General features: G+C 44.3%; 1 protein-coding gene across 2 annotated transcripts in view; it reads left to right on the top strand.

Moving 5' to 3' along the window:
* The window catches only part of FAM120C (family with sequence similarity 120 member C), a 37,026-nt gene extending 19,833 nt beyond the window's left edge, over positions 1-17,193 (top strand). For both annotated transcript variants that reach the window (XM_028711884.2, XM_028711883.2), the window contains exons 12-16: positions 2,842-3,051; positions 3,765-3,966; positions 4,405-4,543; positions 5,388-5,445; positions 6,590-17,193. In XM_028711884.2, the coding sequence (XP_028567717.2) occupies positions 2,842-3,051; positions 3,765-3,966; positions 4,405-4,543; positions 5,388-5,445; positions 6,590-6,889 (909 nt within the window). In that variant the 3' untranslated portion in view covers positions 6,890-17,193. The remainder of the gene's footprint in view (positions 1-2,841; positions 3,052-3,764; positions 3,967-4,404; positions 4,544-5,387; positions 5,446-6,589) is intronic.
* Positions 17,194-19,661: the final 2,468 nt, after the last annotated feature.

Genomic DNA, 19,661 nt, shown 5'->3' with positions numbered 1-19,661 from the left:
ATTGTCTGAAGCAGGGACTTTTGGTTGGAACTATGGCGAACTGAGATAATGTCTGCTAGCGCTCCACTAGCAGAGATGAGAGGTGGTCAGGGGATAAATCTGGCTACCTAACTCCCCTTTGGACTAAGGGAGGTCGAAGAGCACAGCCTCAGATATTCTGAAGAAGACATTCATCATCGTACTGAGGGAAAGATAAATCTGTGGAGGTGAAATGTGTCTACAGCGATGTGAATATATTGGCTTGAGCACTGCATAATCGCTCTTAAACTAGAGCTTAAAGTTTGCACCCTCCTTATCTTAATTATTATTAGTAGGACTGGAAAGTAAGGAATATAAATTGGATTCTCTATTTGTCAATTAATAACACACAGAGGGAAAAGACTGCGGACAGTTAAAAGCAATAACAGATAACAGGCGGAAAGCCTTTTCAAGAAGAAATATTGGAGCTCAAAATTGCTTATAATTTATTTTTTACGTCTTTTGTAAACCCTTGTTTCCGTGTGCTGAGTTGATGGAAAATGAAAGTGGGAATTGCTGTCTGCGTCACACAACACAGGGAAGCAAAGACAGCGTAATATATCATGCTGACACTAATGACATCACTGATCCTTAAACTCATGCAAAGGCACAGCTAATAGACTTAAGAAACAGATTACAGGAGATGGTTAAGGAGATTGGGATACAGATAAGACGAATGGGAGGTGTAGGATCTGCAGTCGGCGAACAGAGGGACCATTTTTGTCTAAATGTGAAAAAAATACCAGATGGAACTGAGGAGACAGATTTATGGCTGCCAGAAAGGTGGGAGCTGATGACGGAATCTGCTTAAAGTTGGAAATTTACTGACCACGAAAACAGCTGATGACAGTTCAAAGCATAGTTTTTTATACTGAATGTGCTTTCAAAGCTGTGTCTGATGAGATGTGGAATAACAAATACACAAACAGAAAAAGAAAGGGGGGAAAGAAAAGAATGAAAAATGATTTAATGAAGATTTAACAGGCAAACAAAGATGAATTACTACATTACTGAGAAAGGTTGGAACCCCTGAGGAGAAACTCACCACGAGGAACTGGGGAAAAATATACATATTGGACACTTGAAGATAACAATGCATAAATGAAGAGCTACATTAGACTTCCTGAGTGAGAAAAGATGTCTGGGAAGAAAATTTGAGATCTAGCAGAATGGGAAAAACTGGATATTTCTGGAGTGTAAATGCTACATATTTTGAGTAACCGAAAATACAAATAATTGGCAGATAGAGAAGCGGAAGCCTTCCCCCCCTTTCATCTCCCCCCCCTCCTTTACTCTGTTTTCTTTATGATTGCTTATTTTTGATAGTTTATTTTTCTTTTGATTTCTTAAATGAAGATACATACAGAGAGGTGATAGGAGAGGGTCTTTCCCAGGGTGTGAGGCTGAGAAAGAGGTAAGCTCTCCCAGGTGACAGCTGAGAAGACTCTTCCTTATATGGGGATTGAAGTTTATGAGCGAGGGCTATATACATATAATTTGGTTTTTTATTATTATTACTATTATTGGTGTTAATGTTTCCTGTCTGTTCTTCTTTTTTTCTCTTTCTCTTTTCTTGTTCTTCCCTCTCTCCTCTATTTCTTGTCTTTTTGATTCTTTTCGCCTTAGATACTATTTTATTGTATCATAAAAACTTTAATAAAAATCTTTGGAGAAATAAAAGTTGCCTGAAGCAGTAGAGCCAGCACTCCTTTTGTTAAGGAAAGAGGTGCTGGGGCTCAGGTCTGCTTGAGAGCCAGAAACCATGCCCTGCTTCTGAATATATTAAATTTGGAGGGAGGGGACAGGTACTCCCTGGGAAGGAAGGACACGTCATACAAACCTGGAGGTATTCGCATCTAGTATTTTTTTTGTTCCTTTAAAAATGGGGCATGGTCCAACAGGGGATAGGTAGAAAAGTGGTAAACGTGGCTAAGAGAAGAGAGGGTGGGAGTACGAAAGCCACATGAGCCGTGACTCCAGAGCGCATTGCCCAGTGTAGAGCCACTAAATGTTTGGCGCACAGAGAACATCTGGCAGAGAGAGGTCTGCCCTGATGAGAGATGGGAAGATTTGGTGGAACAGGCCTGAGCCCTAACAAATTTTGGTTTGGGGTATTTGCGCCCGGTTCCTGCTTCTGTCCCATTATGTAGTAGATTAATCTCTCCAGGGTTGGTGAGAGCAGGGACCTCAAAAGACACTTTTGACCATGGGCAGGCAAACTTAAGTCCTGGGGGCTGGATCCGGCCCAATCACCTTTTAAATCTGGCCCGCGGATGGTCCGGGAATCAGCGTTTTTTTACATGAGTAGAATGTGTCCTTTTATTTAAAATGCATCTCTAGGTTATTTGTGGGGCCTGCCTGGTGTTTTTACATGAGTAGAATGTGTGCTTTTATTTAAAATGCATCTCTGGGTTATTTGTGGGGCATAGGAATTCGTTCATTTTTCCCCCAAAAAAATATAGTCCGGCCCCCCACAAGGTCTGAGGGACAGTGGACCGGCCCCCTGCTGAAAAACTTTGCTGATCCCTGCAAGTTTTGACACATCTGCTCTCCTCTTTTTAACACTGTTCATACGAGGTGGTCTGGCTTGGTTGACTTTGGAGGTCGAAAATGAAAGCCCTGTGCTGTGTCTCAGGCTTCCGTCTGATACTTCTTATCATCATCATCATTTTCCTGTGTTAAGCCTCATTGTTGCTATCTCCTGCATTACAAATACAGGCTTGTGGGTAACTCACTCAGTAACTGAGGTCTCCGTGACAAAGTGGGGGACTGTTACTAAAATGAGCTCCTTGATGGCTAAAGGTATGTTTGTTTCCATTGCAGATTGAGAAGCTGGATCCCCGGGGAGTTCAGCTGGCTGCTCTGTTTATGAGTGGAGTGGACACAGCCCTCTTCGCCAACGATGCATGCGGGCAGCCCGTCCCTTGGGAACATTGCTGCCCATGGATCTACTTTGACGGGAAGCTTTTCCAGAGCAAGCTAATCAAAGCCACGTGGGAAAAGGCACCCCTGATAGACCTGTGTGATGGACAGGTAAGGGTTAGCACTCCTAGAAGGAAGTGGCTGCTGAGCAGTTGATCCTGCTGCTGACGTCCTGAGTTGCTGCTGCTTAGTCCTTGATTCAGAGCCACATCTAGTTGTTCCTGTGCATTCTACACATGCTCACCTCCTAGCTGTAGGTGAAACTAAGGGTTGTCAAAAGTTCTCTGGCTGCTGCTGTCTAATGGCTTTAGTTACTCTTTCCCCACTGCAGCACCCACCCACCAGCAGTATTCAATAGCTGAATGTGCTTTTTTGTGTATTGTTAAGCTGCAGGCACAAAGCTAATGAGAAACTGCCTGCCTGGCCTGCTGCCATGACCAAGCCTCTGAGCAAACTGGTATCTGGCTTCAATCTATTATCTGGAGAACGTACTTAATTACTTTATACTGAATAGAATACACCACAAGGCTCTCAATCTTGTTAGGCATTTTTACATCCTACTGATTACAGTGGGGGAGTCAAAGTGCTTAAATTCGACAGGATCACATTCTCCATCGTCTGTTCAAATAATTGTCATTGCAGCACATAATATGTGCCCTTGGCACCCTTCTTTCCCAGGGCATACCCAGGGCAAACTGCCCTAACTGGCCCACCCTAGTTACACTCCATGACCTTGATATTGTTTTACTGGAGGGATACGGTGGCGGGACAAACTCTGGTTCAGTTATTTTTTTGTCTCCCTCCTACTCCTCCTTGATCCACAGAATGAACAGGTGTCCAAGGTAGAGAAGATGAGGCAGAGCATCCTGGAAGGCATCAACTTCAACCGCCAGGCTCCGCCTCCCCTGCTCCCACCTCCACCCTTTGTATCTTCCATGGCCCCATCCTTTTACCCTATGCCTCTCTACCCTCGCGCCATTGGTTCTGTTCAGCCTTCAGCCCCTGGGAGGACCAGAGGCTTCACAGGTAAGTTACTGTGCTTCCAGTTGCCTCTGTTACGTGTTTGCTTCGTATGATATATATCCTGCTTCTCTCTAGCAAATAGTGAGCCAGCCACTGGGAGTATTTGCCCTGGCAGGAAGCTCTTGATCTAATTTGCACAAACTTCCTCCTGCAGGCTCCCCGCTCCCACTTTTTAATGTTTGGGGTAGAGGTGGGTTTCTCTCTTTATAGGCAAGCTGTTCCCCACCTGCAGTCTAAAGAAGTACAGCCCCAGAAACAGTTTTGCTTCCTCGCCTGCCCCTCCGTCTGTGCAGTGATCTCTGTTGAGTTTGTAGTAGGGCCATTTCTTTCCAACTCTCATGCTTTGACCTTGAGACCCTCAGCTGTGGGTGCAGGTGATCAAATTAGGGTGCAAACCAGCCTACTCTGCTTAGTTGCTTACTGATTCTTCCCTTTTCCTAGGTCTTCACCCTATCCCGCCACAAGGAGGCAAATTGGAGATTGCTGGCATGGTGGTGGGCCAGTGGGCTGGAAGCAAGCCGTCCCGTGGGCAGGGTTCCTTCGGCATGCAAGTGGTATCCGTTGGAGGCCCAGGGAAAGGGTAGGTGCCACTAGACGAGCCGCCTTGGCTTCGTATAGCCTTGGTTGTCAGGAAAGGGTTTTGTTTCCCTTTGTCCCCTGCTGTTTTTTGAGATTTGGGGTTCCTAGTGAGGAGTGGGGAGCCTGGCCCCTGGATTCTGCACCTTTCTGTGGAAAGGGAAGACGAGTCTCAACAGTTTTGGAAAAGAACGAGAAGACCAGTAAACCGGGATTGAGTGGGGAGAATCCAGAGCAAGTTGAAAGATCTTAAAATCAATTAAAGATTAAATCTGAATGAAACTGCCTTTTTAACGAATTAATTGTTTCATCAATTAGATTTTAACAGATACCTTTTGCGATAAAAGGATATATAACCAATTTGAGATTTAGGATACTAAGCTAACCAATTTAATAACTTACTACTTTGGATGGGACGCAGGTGGCGCTGTGGGTTAAAGCCTCAGCACCTAGGGCTTGCCGATTGAAAGGTCGGCGGCTCGAATCCCCGCGGCGGGGTGCGCTCCCATTGTTCGGTCCCAGCGCCTGCCAACCTAGCAGTTCGAAAGCACCTTCGGGTGCAAGTAGATAAATAGGGACCGCTTACCAGCGGGAAGGTAAACGGCGTTCCGTGTGCTGCGCTGGCTCGCCAGATGCAGCTTCGTCACGCTGGCCACGTGACCCGGAAGTGTCTTTGGACAGCGCTGGCCCTCGGCCTCTTGAGTGAGATGGGCGCACAACCCTAGAGTCTGTCAAGACTGGCCCGTACCGGCAGGGGTACCTTTACCTTACTTTGGATGGGGAACATTATAAAATGACTCATTTCCATTCGTAAAATTGAGGTGTTGCACCTTTCTTTCCTGTTGCAGCCGTGGTCGTGATAACTCTGGAAAAATCCCCAAAGGAAACAAGAAAGTGAGCAAGCAAGTATGTGTCCCTGCCTCCCCTGTTGTTCCCTGTGCAGTGTCCAAACCCTTTTTTATGTCACTGGTGGATCCTCCTTTCCCTGCTCTTCTAAAAGTATCTGCCGACTTGCTGCAATGGCCCACACTCTGGGTGCTCTTCATGTCAGCCACTATGAGGCACACTTTGGAAGAAATAAAAATGGATGCTGCAGAATAGGGCTTTTGGAGGTCTATCCCCACCTTGGAAGAACCAAGCAAGGGGCCTTGGGAGAACCAAGAATCCTCCTTTCTTTGGCCTGCTTATTTTCAGCTCCTTTTGCTTCTAGGGGTGGCCGAGTTTTCCATCCATAAAATGAGGGTGGTGTTTTAGCCCATCACCAGCAAAAGAAGCCTTTCAGTATAAAGAATAGAGGGTTGCAATTCACCTGTCTATTGAATGGTTCCTAGGTGGAAAAGAGCTACCTGGGTATGAGAAATAAGAGAACTGTTTCTCTCCTTGGACTACACATCTTGCACCTTTTGGGGGGTGACATTAATTTATTATGTTTGATTCTGGTATGGAATTTCCCCCCTATGTTTAGTTCAAGGTATTCCGTTCTGCTTTTGCTTTGTTTTATTTGGCACCTGTTATTATATTTCATATTATATTTATTATGTTATTATATTTCATATTGTATTTATTATGTTATTATATTTCATATTATATTTAAGTAGATAAATAGGTACCGCTCCGGCGGGAAGGTAAACGGCATTTCCATGCGCTGCTCTGGTTCGCCAGAAGCGGCTTAGTCATGCTGGCCACATGACCCGGAAGCTGTACGCCGGCTCCCTCAGCCAATAAAGCAAGATGAGCGCGGCAACCCCAGAGTCGTCCGCGACTGGACCTAATGGTCAGGGGTCCCTTTACCTTTACCTTTATTATATTTCATTATCTTGCATCTTTTGAGATGGAAAAAACTCCTCACGATTTGGCAGTGTGATGCAGTGGCTCTGAGGTTAAAAGAGTTCACCTTGTGGACTGGAAAACAGTATGGACTCTGTGTCATGCTGCATGCAAGGCAAAGGATTTTGATAGAAGCAGCCTTCTGTCCCCATCTCAGAAGTGTTTGCATCTTTAGTTTTTCCAATGCCAGCCCCCTCTAAAGGCCTCCTCTTGTACTTTCCAGGGCTCTGCAGAAGGAACTGCCAAGACCCCAGAGTTCAACAACAACAATGGTGGCAACAGCAGTAGCAACAGCAGCAGCAGCCGTCCTCAGTCCCAGGTGAACGGGAACGGGGGCACCACCCCCACGGTGGGCGAGGACCCAGGGGCTGGAGCCTGCCCCTCAGCCACATCACCTTGTGCCTTAGCCAGAGACGCTGACTCGTGCAATAACAACAGCCCGTTCTTCGGGACGCTGAGCGGGGATCCTGAACGGTGCCCGGAGAACAAGCTTTCCTTCCCAGCTCTGCAGAAAGAGGAGTGAATGGAAGCCGCCGTGGGTCCGATTGGCTGGCAGTGGGGCGGCGGAGAGAAGTGTCATGGCGTTGCAAACTAGTGGGGCTGGGGGGGAGGATACACCACTTCTGCAAATCCTCAGAATGGAAAAATTTGAGCTGGTGAGAATGGTTAAGTGGTGGGGAGTTCCGGGCGCAGAGCTTTCTTGACAACTCGCATTTGGAGGGTTTGTGTCATGGGTGCTTCTTCTTCCCTGTGAGTAGCAGATGCAGCCCTGGAGGGTGGTGGAGTGACATGGGATGGCTTGGGGCTCTTGTCCCACCTTGGGTGACCACATCGGCACTTTTCGCTCTCTGCCCCTTGAATTTGCCATCGTGCCAATCGGATCCCAAAGGGCGGCATTTTTTTTTTCCTTTTAAATTTTTTATTTGAATTTGTTTTGATTTTTTTTTAATTTTATAGGGGGGGGAGTTGTTTTTAGGGTGCAAGATTTATGGTAATTCTGGATTTGGGGAATGGGATATTTTTTAAAGGAGAAAAAGCCGGCAAGGTTTTATTTTAAAATGGGGCAGATTTTTCCTGCCTGCCTTGTTAATTTCTTGCCAGCTCCCCCACCAGCAGGCCAAACAGCAGTGTTGCTTGGGCAGGGGGGATGGTGGCAAACAGCATGGAGCGAAGGTTTTTTTTGGGGGGGGGTGTAGGAAAAGACAATGATTTTTAAAAGAGAGAGAGCAGCACAGCTACTGCACCTTATACTCCCAGGTGTGTATAGCAGTCGGCTTGTGCTTTTTATTATATATAAGAGAGAGAAAGAGAGAGATTATATTTATATATAACGTGAATAGAGCTATATATAAATATGAACGCCGCAAGCCCGGAAAGGGTGAAAATGTTCCCGGGAGACAACTTGCGTTCCGAAATGCGCTATGCGTTCTTTGTGAATTAAAGCAGTGTTTCCCAACCTTGGGCCTCCAGCTGTTTTTGAACTAAAATTCCCATCATCCCTGACCACTGGTCTTGCTAGCTAGGGATGATGGGAGTTGTAGTCCAAAAACAGCTGGAGGCCAAGGTTGGGAAACACTGAATTAAAGGACCTGTGTCCCCAGTGGCCAGCTGTTGACCCTGCTAACAGGGCTGCTGGGGCGAATGAACCAGGCCTCCTGATATCAGACAGAAAACTTCTTATCTTTCAAGCGGACGAGCACTTACTGTTACAATTCCAGGACTGTGAGCAAACGAATAGGGCTGGGGCTGTAAAGGGGTTTGGGGCTAAGGGTGGATTGCCACCCTGTTGCCATGGGGCGGGTGGTGGGGAGGCTGGAAGTCAAAAGTATCAAACCGACCCAGAGCCTTGGGGGGCAAGAGAGGGAGGGGTAACCCAGGAGAACATAAAGCAGTTGAAGTGATATACTGTTCTATAGGCTGAGTCGTGTGCACCCTGCGGCTTCAGCAAACAATCTGGAAATCAGTGCAGGGCTTGGTGTTCTCAAATCACAGCTTTTGGTTTCAAAGCAACAACTATTTTTTTTAAAACAAAACAAAACCCCACTGATATTTAATAGGGAAATGTTTTCAAAGGGTTTCTTAGAAGAGCTAGTCAGGGTTTTCAGTGTGTTTGTGAGATGGCTGGGGAGGTTATAGGGCCTTGCACAACTGCCACTGCTTCTCTTGTTGCTGGTATCTTCCCCCACTCCCCATCTCTCACCATTCGTTTCTGCCCCTTTCATTCCATCCATGTCCAATGCCATCTTACAGTTCTCTTGGGAAAAAATTTTTTAGAAGCTGAATACAGTGGTACCTCAGGTTACAAACATTTCGGGTTACAAACTCCGCTAACCCAGAAGTAATACCTCGGGTTGAGAACTTTGCCCCAGGCTGAGAATGGCAGCAGCAGCGGGAGGCCCCATTAGCGAAAGTGTGCTTCAGGTTAAGAATGGTTTTCGGTTAAGAACGGACCTCTGGAATGAATTAAGTTCGTAACCCGAGGTACCACTGTAACTGCAAAAATAAGCCAGTTCTCTCACACACATATATGGCACAAGAGAGACTGTGTACTGAAACTGTCTGGGTTGCTGTTTTTAGTGCAGAGTACACACAGTTTTGCTTATATAGAATGGATAAAATGGGTGGTTTTAAAGTGAAGAATCATATAACTGAGGTGGGAGTTTGGGTGAGCAGGATTAAAGTTCTGTTGAAAAGAGAACTCTAACCAATTTTCCAGCTGCACACGTCCATGCAGTCTGATTTCTGACATCATCCATGGCATGTGCCTCAATTACTAGATTGTGAGAGTGTCAGAATGACCACTCCAACCTGAAATGTGTGTTGATTTTTATTTCTGCCTTCCGCTATCAATCAATCAATCAATCAATCAATCAATCCATTCTCCAGTAGGCTGAATCCCCCACCTGTGATTCTACCATAAGAGGAACAGATGAAAAACAGTTGGCCAGAAAAAATGTCCTGATGGCTATTTCTGCCTCCTTGACCACGAACAGTATAGGCAAAAGAAAGTACTTCCTAACGATGCATAACGAGCGTATGAAATTAACTGCCACAAGGGTATGGTGATGGTCGCTGCTGTAGATCCTTTTGACAAGGGCTTTCGACAAATCCATGGGCAGAAGTTTATTTATTACTTATTTATTAAATTTGCGTCCTGCCCTTCCTCCCATTGAGTATGGGATGTCGGTTCTGTAAATGTCTACTAACCTTTATAGCTGGATGGAGCCTAAATGTTCAGGGACGGAATACGTTTGAATTTCAGTTGCTTGGAAGCAACAACGGGAGTCTTTGGGGAAAGGTGGGAGGGGGATATTTCTGAACATAAAAGGGCAGTTAAAATGTGCCTAAGGCCTGCGGTGTGGTGTTCATACGGTGTGTTGGGATCTTCCAAGGGACTGAAAGATTCCTTCAGGTGCTTGCAAGTGCTGGACCTCTAGGGTGGCGTGTGACCTACAGCTGCTAGAAAAAGTCACCTCTTCTGTGTATCAGAGGCTGTAGTGAGAACTCTGTAGCCAACAGTTGGGAGAAGGCAGTGCTCTTTTCAGGTTGACATCTAGAGCAGCTGGGCAAGAGGATGGCCTGTATAGCTGGGGAACCAGGCAGGATTTTAGGAAGCGAGGAAGGGTTTCCAGAGGTTGGAGGGGGCACTGATTTAAAGTGCAGGAAGGTAATTTGGATCGTAAGCTCTTAAAGGCAGCTTGATTCTCACCCACCTAACCTGCACCCCAGTGGGGACCCTTTCCTATCTTGTAAAATTATTGTTGTTCAAAGCAGCTGAAAACCAAACTCCCCAAGTATTATAAATTCCTGTTTGCTCAAATGTATTGAAAATGGAAACATTTTCTTTTGCTGAAAATATGACAGGCAGTTCTGTTCTGAATAGCTGGGTGGGGAGGAATCCAAAAAGAAAAAGGTTTTGTCACATTTATATGCTACAAAGTTATCCAAGCAGAAGCACATTTTAGGGGGCTCTGCAATACTGTATTCATAAATCACCAAAGCCCACCTGCCCCCAAAGGCTTCTGATTCTCTATTGTTAGGCTAGATGTTTCCAAAGCTGGGTGAAGCCTGTGATCCAGAAGAAGAATTTACAAAGCCCTTGCTGGATCAGACCCAAAGCCTATCTAGTCCAGCAACCTGTTTGCCCCAGTGGGAGGCCCACAGGCAAGACCCTCTCCAATCGTGGTCGTCTCTTCATTCTCCCTCTGATGCTAGTGGAGGCAACCTAGCGATCATGACTAGTAGCCATTGATAGCTTTATGCCCCATGCTTTTGTCCAATCCCCTTTTCATTGGGGCTTTAAGCCTGTAATCCTATTACCCCCCCCCCCCTTGCACGGAGTACATTTCATTGAATTCAGTGGTACTTGCTTCTGAATAGACAGGTGTCAAATTGCTCTGTCTGAGCCTTAATTGTTGGGGTCTTGTGAGGATTCCAGTTAAGCTCAGTTTTCTAAAACAGGTTTCTAGCCTTTGTGATGGAGGTGCAACGCACCAGAGATTTCTGAGAATGGAAGAGCCACCTTGCTGAGTCAAACCAGAATTTTGGTACTCTTGTTTCCAGTGGCAACTAGCTAGATGTTCATAGGAGGGCATAATGGGAATGTCTGTTTCCTGTTGTTTGTCCATCGAACATTTATTTGGAAGGGGTGTGTGGGATGGGAAGGGTGCAGGAGAGGTTTTTTGGCACAGTTGACCTTCTTTTCTTACCTATGTATTTCTAAGCCTTTTCCCAGTCCCTTTTGCAGTCTTTAATTGGGAGTCATCAAACTTCAGGACTGTGGAATCTGCTTGGGGTTTTTTGTTGTTGAATCAAGATCTAGGACCCTAGTGCAAAATACATGCTTTTCAGAATTACATATCCCAGACTTGATTTAGAGTACAGGAAGTGAATGGAGCCATTCATTCTTGGTAATCTCGCATCCTTCCTTCATTTCAGCAGATAGACTTGTTTTGCTGTTGCTATTGTTAAACACATGTGAGTCAGAAATCCTTGTTCTACAGTTATCTCCAAATAGGTCTCAATCTGTTACATATATTTATTTAATTGAAATTTGTCCATTGTTCATTGAAGTCCCTTGCAGAATTTGGCTTGTAGCTACTGGAATCTTGATAGACTCTTGAAATTCAGAAATGCAGTAAGTATATACTACACAGCATTGCAGGCTTCCAGAACCTGACTCTCCCATACATACATTCTTTTTAAAATTTATTTGCATATCAAATCTGAGTGTAAAATCCCCATTTTTTTCTGTAAAGTGGTAACAGGATGAACCAACTCACACTAAGAACAGTATTTTCAGCTAATAATTTTCAGGAAAGATCTTTCCCAGCTCCTAGAAATGATTTTACTAGAAAGGGTATATGATCTGGGATTACAGTATATATAGGAAGCAAAAAGGCATTGTCTCTGAACTATGTATCTCACAATTAAATCTTCCTAATTAAGCATTAAATGTTCTAATTAAGCAATAGAAAGAGCCCAGTGTAGATTTTGAAACTTTGCAGCTGTAGGCAGGGGTGCATTCCTTTTTTAATCGTCTTCAGTCCTATTCTCATTGGTATGCTATGACTGTAAAGTAAGGCAGAACTTAAAATTGCGTATCGAGGGTTTTAGAATTAGGGTTTACAGAAAAGGCCCTCGCTTCAGCCTCAAGTGGATTAAACCAACAGTCTTGGGAAACTGGTGGAGAACAAGGAAGTGTTTTAAGTTTTAATTGTGCCCTGTCGCTGAAGGTCCTCTGATCTGGGTTTGGCTTGATGATAACAGAGAAACACTTTATTCCCAGGTGCGAAGAGTAAAATGTAAATCTTCCTTACACGATAATACTTCCTGTCACAAATGAGACACTGTTCAATCTCTTCAGTTGGGCGTGCAGTTGTCAAATGAAGTTTGAGGAGTGGGATTGCAACTTTAAATGGTGAATTTGAGAGGAGGGGTTTAACACTCTCTTTCTCTTGGGGGGGTTTCAGTTGCTTTTAGCTTTGACAGTATTTGCTGGGAAGGAAGACAACTTCCTCTCCTGACCAATGGCACACATTTCCAAGCAACTTAACCATTGCCAGTTCTGAGGTCTTACCCCAGAACTAGAAAGACGCCTGCCAGCTTGAGCCATGCCTGCAGTCGCACAGGCCTCGGAGCGTGGAGCTGTATTGCTTTGATATCATGTAGCCCAGGGGAGCAGCTGGATCTGCCTCACAGGCTTCTGTGACACATTTCCTTATATACCATATTTCCAGTGCTTGCGAAATTGAAACCTTTGCAACTGGAGCAGATTGCCCCCCCTTTTTTTAACCTCTTAGCAATGCCACCAGGCAAGCTATTGATTAGGTGGCGGGATTGATTTGACTTGTCTGTCTGTCTGTGCAGACTGTAGGCATTAGTGACTATTGGGTGCCAATTAGCCCTCTTACACTGTGGTCCCATCTGTACTACACATTTGAAACAGTACCATACCACTTTAAGCAGGGTGGTGTAACAATCCCTCTTGCCAGGAAACGCTGGGAATTGTAGCTGTGATGTGAATTGGGGTCTCCTAACAGCCCTCGGCACCCTAACAAATCATTTGAGGGAAGCCATGCTTTAAACGTATGGTGCAAATGGAGCCAAAAATAGGAAAGTTTTGGGAAGCCCTTATCCCAAACATTTATATATTCCCTGATTCTGTGGGAGTACAGAATGTGATACTGGGTACAGAATTCAGCATCTTGAGAAGCCCAGTCTTTAAAAACAAAACTTTCTAATTTTTATGGATACTAAAATAAACTTCCAGGTGGGAAGGGGATCATTAATCTTGAGGAATTTAATTTGAAGCCCAGTGTTGCATGAAAGCCAAAGAGGTAGATGAAAATTCGTAGGTTTCTCTTGCATAATAAATCCAAATGACAAAACACCCTTCATGCATATCTATGGACTTTAGTTTAATTGCAGTTGGATAATGCTACCATTCCCACTAGTGTTACTGAATGTAAAAGAGCATCTCTGATGTGATGGACATCATGTTATGATGCAAGAGACAAGCTAACCTGACCTATCTTTTATAAACCTAATGAGAAGCAGTAACCGGATGATTGCCCTCGGAGGTCTGGTTCCCCATCATTTAGAATGTACTGCAGCTAAGCAAATACCTTTCCCCCCCAAGCCGTACCAGACTGGTTTGGCTCCAGCATGCGGAATTGGAGCCGGTCATATACTGACTGGAGACTGCCGTTTGTGTGACACAAGAATTCAGGCATCACCACCCCTAAGTGCAAATGATCTAGGGGAGCACTGAGATAAATCTGCTGTGGTTGAGCTGGAAGATTCTAAAACTTGCAGTCCTGTAGAAGTTAGCCTTGCTTGGGGGGAAACTGGAGAAACCTTCGTTCCTTGGTGTTGATAGCACTCGTAGATCAGAAGTGTAGTTCGTATATGACTGTTGGGCAAAGGTGGCTCTGCTTCGGTTGGAATGAGATGAGCCAAAGTCCTTTCAGAAAATGATACTTGACTATTGAAAGAGGGCTCTTTCTAACTCTTAAAGCAGCTTTAGTTATTATATTTAACCTTGCGGCGAAACAGTGCTGATTCCCCATTTCTTGCAGCTTTTGAATCTGAAGCTAATATCGGAGGTGCTTTTGCCTATAGAACCAGGAACCAGGAGTCACTGCAAATGCGCCTAGCCATAACTAGATGGCCCCATAGCTATTTTTTATAACAAAAAAGTTTGCTTATTTAAAAATAATAATAATGAAGCCCTGATTTGCAAACTTCGATTTTTTTTTTAAGTGCAGATTTCAAAATTCAGATCCTTTTGTGAGACCAGAAAGCTACAGTCCTTGAATGTAGATATAACAACTCTGAATATACTTCTCTTGATCCTAAGACGCACAAAAGGGGAGGTCAGCACGTGGCCTTGCGATGGATGGATCAGTCTGTTTCATGTGTCTTCATTCATAAATCCATTCCATTCAGTTTCTGCATTACTCTGAATTAGTTTTGAATCCATATGAAAATTTGTATCTAAAAACGTATTTTAACTCTGTGTATACATTTCTAAACATTTTAACTAGGCATTTTGTTATTTTTTTGAGACAGTGCCTGTGTCTCATTAATTCAGATAAATGCAAAATCTAAGGATAACTAAATTCTAATTCACAGGGGGTCTTTGCATCAGAATTCACAGAAATAAAATTCTTCAGGCATCTGTAATGAGACCTTTTTTCTCCACATTTCCAGAAATTAGTCACCTTAGCATTGCAGGCTGTCTGTAAAATTAAGGACTTTTCAAGCATCTTGCAGTGCTTCCTGTGGGAGCGATTGTATGACAAAGACGCAAAAATGTAGAGCTGGAATGGATTGTGACTTTGTGAAATGAATGTCCTAGTCATGAACGAACATCAGGTTTCCCTTGTGAGGGTGACCCTGAGGTAATTGTGGCATCAGTAGGACCCAAAGATTATGTTGAGTTGCATTGTTCATTCTTTGAGAGCGGAGCTCTCAAATGCGGCGTTCTTGCTTTTCATTTGGCCTGTGTAACACTTTGGACTCTCTCCAGGGCTGGATCCTTGGATGGTACAATCTTGGCAGAGTTCCTTTGAAATCACTGGATCTGCATCCCACATTCAGAGCCATTGATCCCCAATGGAGTAAGGTCCATTAACAACAGCTGTAGGGATCGTGTTTATTAGAAATAATTGCTGTGTAACTAACTTTGATACTGAGAATTAACTGAAGTAATATGACTTTCCCCTGCACTGTGCAGTGGACCTTAAATGCTCATAAGGAAGGCGAAATATGTTCCTGTGTCCAAATCTTCTTCCTCTTAGCAGGGCTTTTTTTCAGCCAGAACTCACCGGAATTCAGTTCTGGCACCTCTTATGTGGGCACCATTGCCATTATAAGAGAACAAGGGAGGAGTTCATGGTGAGTTCCGGCACCTCTTTTTCTAGAAAAATAGCACTGCCTCTAAGCTAAAGAAAGGTTCCTTTTTAATATGAGTTGAAGTGGGAACAAATCTAATACTTTTAACTTCCTGTACTAGGCTCCAATTCAAGATTCTCTAAGCATGTTTCTTGAAGTCTTCATAAGGATCTAAACCATACAATCAAAGGCATGGATTTTAGCATGCTGCCTTCATTGTTTGGTGGGGGGTGGGGTGAAGGGGGGGGCTTTTAAAGCCAGCCTACTGACCAATATTTCCTGCATTTCTCTTAACAAATATTTCATCCCATCCTAAGGCAGTAATGCGGGATATGACTCTGGCTAGCCGTTCCCAAGGATGGCTACTAGTCAACTTAGCCAACCAGTTAGAGGTTTTTTTGTCCAAATATACTTAACAGTACTTGAAAAGACTTTGAAGCCTTTTCAGGGGCAGCTTTTCAACTTTTTCTGATGTCGTTTAGAATTCCACCTTTCCTTGGATTCATACGCAAACAAGCAAGCGAGCCCTTAGGTCCCTGGGGGGAAGTCACAGACAAACATTATGACAGGGACCTGAATTCTTGTGGAGGGGAATAGGGGTATCCCGGTCCACAGATTAAGTGTGTGTACGCTAGAGCCTGTGAGGAAGGCACAGGGCCACTCAGTGGCCAGTTGGCACAAAGCACCAACATTTCCCCCTATCACGCAACTGTAACCTAGGCTGCAAATCCTCAGTATACTTACTTGGGTGTAAGCCCACTGAAATAATGGTGTTTCTTTCCAGGTAAATGTTATTAGGATCAAGCTGCAAGATGAATCATAAGCTAACTACAACTTTTTTTTAATCTTGTTAGCATAATTTTACTACCGAAGTTGAATCATTATAGTAGCTAACTTACCTGACATGTATTTTGCTAAATATGCATGTTCTTCTATTTTTAATTTTAATCCTTCCAATTACCCCCACACCAATCTATTTTGTAAGTCCATTTTTATTGTTTAAAAGAAATCTAACACACACCTTGTTTAGAGATCTTTCAGTCTTTAATTGCTATTTACCGCTCATTGCATAAAGTCAGATAGCGTCGCTCATTTTCTAGGTTTTTTTTTTAAAGATTAGAATTCTTTTCTGAGTCCGTTTTGAAAGACCAACCCCCGCTTCCCGCGTACACTTTTATCTGTCTATAATATTACCCTTGCAGACGGGATGTACACTTTTTCTGACTTATAACCATTGCTCTTGTATTTTGGTAGATGCTTTGTTGATAGTAACTAAATGCCTAGTAAGATTTTAAAAGTAAAAACTTCAATCTCAGTTGTTACTTTAAGCCAATCTTTCCCCTCACACACCCTCTTTGAATAACCTTGGAAGTTGCATTTTTACCATATATATCTCCCCATGACCACCTTTTAAAATGTTTAGCCTGAGATTTTAGCTTTAAAGGGAAAAAAAAGCATACAAACCAATTTTTGATGAACAGAGTAAATCTGATTATTTTTTTCTTGTTAGTGATCCCCTGTCAATTGCAAGTTCATGCTTTATTTATGTGGGATAAATTCATTATTCCCTTCTTTTTTAAAATGGATTTTCTTTTTATGCTATATTAACACCTGTTCTTAGTGGATGGATAAATGTTATCTTTACTACCCCAACCTTGATAAACAAACCCCCCATCTCCCCAATCCTTGCACCCCACACCAAGCTCCATAGGTTCTTGGGTTTTTTAATCAGTGTAAGTTTGGACAGGTTGCTCTGAATCAGGGGAAACTCGCAGTAGGTTTGCAATCAGAAAGCTTGGGTGTCCTTTGGGAATGTTTTCTGCTGGTGGAATCCTGGCGCGTTGTTCATCTGTTGATGATGGAGAGAGACTTACAGTGCTTAATAAATTCTATTCTTTTAGTAAAAAATAAATAAATGGTGTGTTTGTACTCCTGTGTTTTAAGCTTTGTAAAGGTACAAGGCCTGAAAGAAAGGTGCCGTGTCACTTTCAGTGCTCTGTGTCTGCTGCAGCTCTGCAGAAGTGAAGAATCCAGCCTCATCCGAATTTCAGGTGTTCCTTCATGGTGTCCCTGCAGCCGCCCATTTGGCGTGACGTCCATCTAATTCATACTTGGAGTAGACCCATTGAACAAATAACTTCAAGTTACTTGAGTGAAAAGGAAAGTGCGGTGCAGAACTGCAGATATTTTTAAACATGTATAGTGTATGCCAACCTGTCCAAAGTTAGCGGCAGGATCCACAGGGGCAGCAGATCTGGCCTCCAAGGAACACATTGGCTGCTCTCCTTGGAGGCTGGATCAGCCACTTGTAGATCTTCACTCGTCCCTTCTTCTGGGCAGCGGGATGCCGTTTTGTGGTTCACCTCAAGTGCCAAAATGTCTTGCGCTAGGCCTGCAGTGGACTGCTGTATTTTTCGCTCCATAAGACGCACCTAGTTTTTAGAGGAGGAAAACAAGGGGGAAAAAATTCTGAATCAAATGTTGTACTAAACTATTTAATAAACTACTGGTATCTCAGAATAATATTTCAACCATGTACAGTTGTACCTCAGGTTACATACGCTTCAGGTTACAGATTCCGCTAACCCAAAAATATTACCTCGGGTTAAGAACTTTGCTTCAGGATGAGAACAGAAATCGTGCTCCGGCGGCGCGGCGGCAGCAGGAGGCCCCATTAGCTAAAGTGGTGCTTCAGGTTAAGAACAGTTTCAGGTTAAGAACGGACCTCCGGAATAAATTAAGTACTTAACCCAAGGTACCACTGCAAAGTGAACAGCAGTCAACAGTGGCATTAAGAACCATCATCACTGTCATTAACAAATGAAGAGAGACTTTATCCCCTAGTAAGGGGGGCAGGCAATGGAAATATATGAGCTTCCCACATTGAGTCCCTTAGATCTAAGGATTATATGGTTTGGCCCTACACAATTATTTTAATAAAGCCAAAAGAAGTGGGACTTTCTTCCTTTTTGTTCCTTGCAAAGAGCTCGGGGGGGGGGGGGCTTTCATATGAGGGAGGAATGAGGGAGAAATCTGATTCAATTCCCATTTAAAGTCAAACCTACCTAATTCATACCTTCGTAAACAACACAAGGACCAAACCACAGCCGCCCTTCAAATTTCACACTTCTGCAAAGGAAGGCACTACTGTCCACTGGCAAGACCAGTGGCAGAGGATCTTGCGTGGCAACACGTTGCTCAGCACACCACTTTCTTTTACTTGCACCCCACTCTGCCTCCGAGTTATGCTCAAAACAGCCCTGCAGGGTATGTCAGGCCAAGAAACAGACTCATTCAAACGGGTTCAGCTCCAAGGGCCTTCTGGCAGTTCCCTCCTGTGAGAAATGAGGTTACAGAGATCCCGGCAGAGGGCCTTCTTGGTGGTGGCACCCGCCCTGCAGAACATCCTCCCATCAGATGTCAAGGAGAGAAATAACTATATAACTATTAAAAGACATCTAAAAGCAGCCCTGTATAGGGAAGTTTTAAAGGTTTTATGTTTTTATATCTATTGGAAGCTGCCCAGAGTGGCTGGGGCAACCTGGTCAGATGGGCGGGGTACAAAAAATAAAACTGTTGTTGTTTAAACCCTGGTTCAAGTCCAACATGCCATCCATTACGGCGCCACCTTGTCTCTCATCCTCCTGCAGCTTGTGCAGGAGACCTTCCTGCAGGCTGCACCCAGGACTTAGAGTCCACCATGTGCCCCGACTGTCGCCACACCTAGCCTCTTGCAGAAGGGGGCGCCTGGCCAATACTCACACATGCAAGGTGTCCTCCGTCACATCCAGTTCCTTGCTGATCCCTTCTTTGCGGGACTCAGGGTCAGGGGCCAGGGAGCCCGGTGCAATCTGGGCCAATAATGATGATGGGAAGGGGATCCTCAGCTCACAGATGTTGGGGGTAGCGATAAGGAGCATAAAATGTACAAGAAAATCACACACACAAACACAGGCCCACACAGCCTACCTTTCCAACAAGATACACTCTCTTATTCAAGGTCACTTTTGTAGTCTGTGTTTAATATTTCTGGGAGAGCTTCTAGTCCTTGGTTTTTGACAGCAGAGCTCTGACGCGGCCAGGCCAGAGCACTTCTGTGGCATGTAACCAGGCCCAGAACACTGGTACCAAATGAGTGTCACATTTAGTGTCCCATGCGCTTCATTCTAATGCAGTAATATTGGAATTTTCTGGAAGAGGGGAATTACATGCACTAAACAAAATATTGAAGAGGAAGTGTGAGTCATTGGTGCTTCCATTCCCCAATATACAGTGTGTGTGTGGGGGTGTGTGGGGGTGTGGTGTGTTTGTAGAAATTCTCACTGCAGGGTAGGTGTGCCGTTCCCTTCAGCACCATACCGCCCTGAGGAAAGAAAGAAATTTCCGCAAAATAATGT

Source organism: Podarcis muralis, chromosome 17 (assembly GCF_964188315.1).
Source record: "Podarcis muralis chromosome 17, rPodMur119.hap1.1, whole genome shotgun sequence".
NCBI lineage: Eukaryota > Metazoa > Chordata > Lepidosauria > Squamata > Lacertidae > Podarcis > Podarcis muralis.
Note: the sequence above shows the minus strand (reverse complement) of the source record. Positions and strands in the feature narration are given on the sequence as shown.